This window comes from Phytophthora parasitica (assembly GCF_000247585.1).
Source record: "Phytophthora parasitica INRA-310 unplaced genomic scaffold supercont2.238, whole genome shotgun sequence".
NCBI classification, from domain to species: Eukaryota; Oomycota; class Peronosporomycetes; order Peronosporales; family Peronosporaceae; genus Phytophthora; species Phytophthora nicotianae.
Genome location: NW_008649224.1, coordinates 1 through 940, shown reverse-complemented (window position 1 = coordinate 940; position 940 = coordinate 1). Strand labels below are relative to the sequence as shown.

The following is a 940-nucleotide window of genomic DNA, read 5'->3' as shown; positions in this document are numbered from 1 at the left end:
TCAGGAGAACGAGACAAACACCGGCACGAATCTTGCTGATGCCGACGTTGCCTGCACGTCCACGGAGGACTGTCTGTATCTGGATGTGTGGGCTCAGCCAATGCCACGAACCTTCCCGTTATGGTGTGGACCTACGGCGGTGGCTTCGCAGCGGGATCCAAGAGTCAAAACACCCCCGAGGGTTTGTTCGACCTAAGCCTGAACTTCATCTTCGTGGCGTACAACTACCGTCTGGGTATAACCGGACTTGCTAATGGTCCGACGTACCAACATGAAGGTGGTGCGGCCAACCTGGTTGTCTGGGACTCTACTCGTGCGTTTGAGTGGGTCAAAACGTACATTGACAAGTTCGGCGGTAACCCGAACGACGTCACGGCTGTCGGATTCTCAGCCGGTGGCTCGCAGGTCATGTTTCAGATGACGCGCTTCGGAGGAAACGCCCCACAGCTCTTTGAGAAGGCATACATCATGTCTCCTGGTTATGTTCCTGGCGCTGGCCATCATCACGCCGAGCAATTCTGGCAGAACGTGTCCTCCGCTGTTGGCTGTGAAGGCGGTCATCTTGACTGCATGAGAGAGGTGGAGTTTGGTACCCTTCAAGATGCTGCCAGTGAGGTTGTCTCCGAGTACACATACCAGTATCAACCGCGTGTGGACGGCTTCATCATCCCGGACACGTACGAGGCCAGTTTGTACCAGGGCCATTTTAACTTCTCAGGTCCATGTGTGATCTCGCACGAGCAGCACGAAGCAAACAGTCAAGCCTACTCGGGCGTGGATGACGTTGACGACATCCCCAAGGAGCTCCGCATCTTCTTCCCATCTATTACAGACGACGTGATTGATGAACTGTTGGAGCTTTATCCAGAAGACGACTACACTAGTGCTGGTCTACGGTTCGCTGACATGAAGCAGTCACTCGATCTAACAGCAAAGAACC

The 940-nt window shown here is 54.1% G+C and overlaps 1 protein-coding gene across 1 annotated transcript; it reads left to right on the top strand.

The window, feature by feature from the left end:
• Positions 1–120: 120 nt before the first annotated feature.
• PPTG_19955 (hypothetical protein) lies at positions 121–896 on the top strand (the record flags this gene model as incomplete). Its single annotated transcript, XM_008918589.1, has 1 exon — positions 121–896. A coding segment is annotated over one exon (774 nt), but the record flags the coding sequence as incomplete, so codon positions are not given.
• Between the last annotated feature and the right edge of the window lie 44 nt (positions 897–940).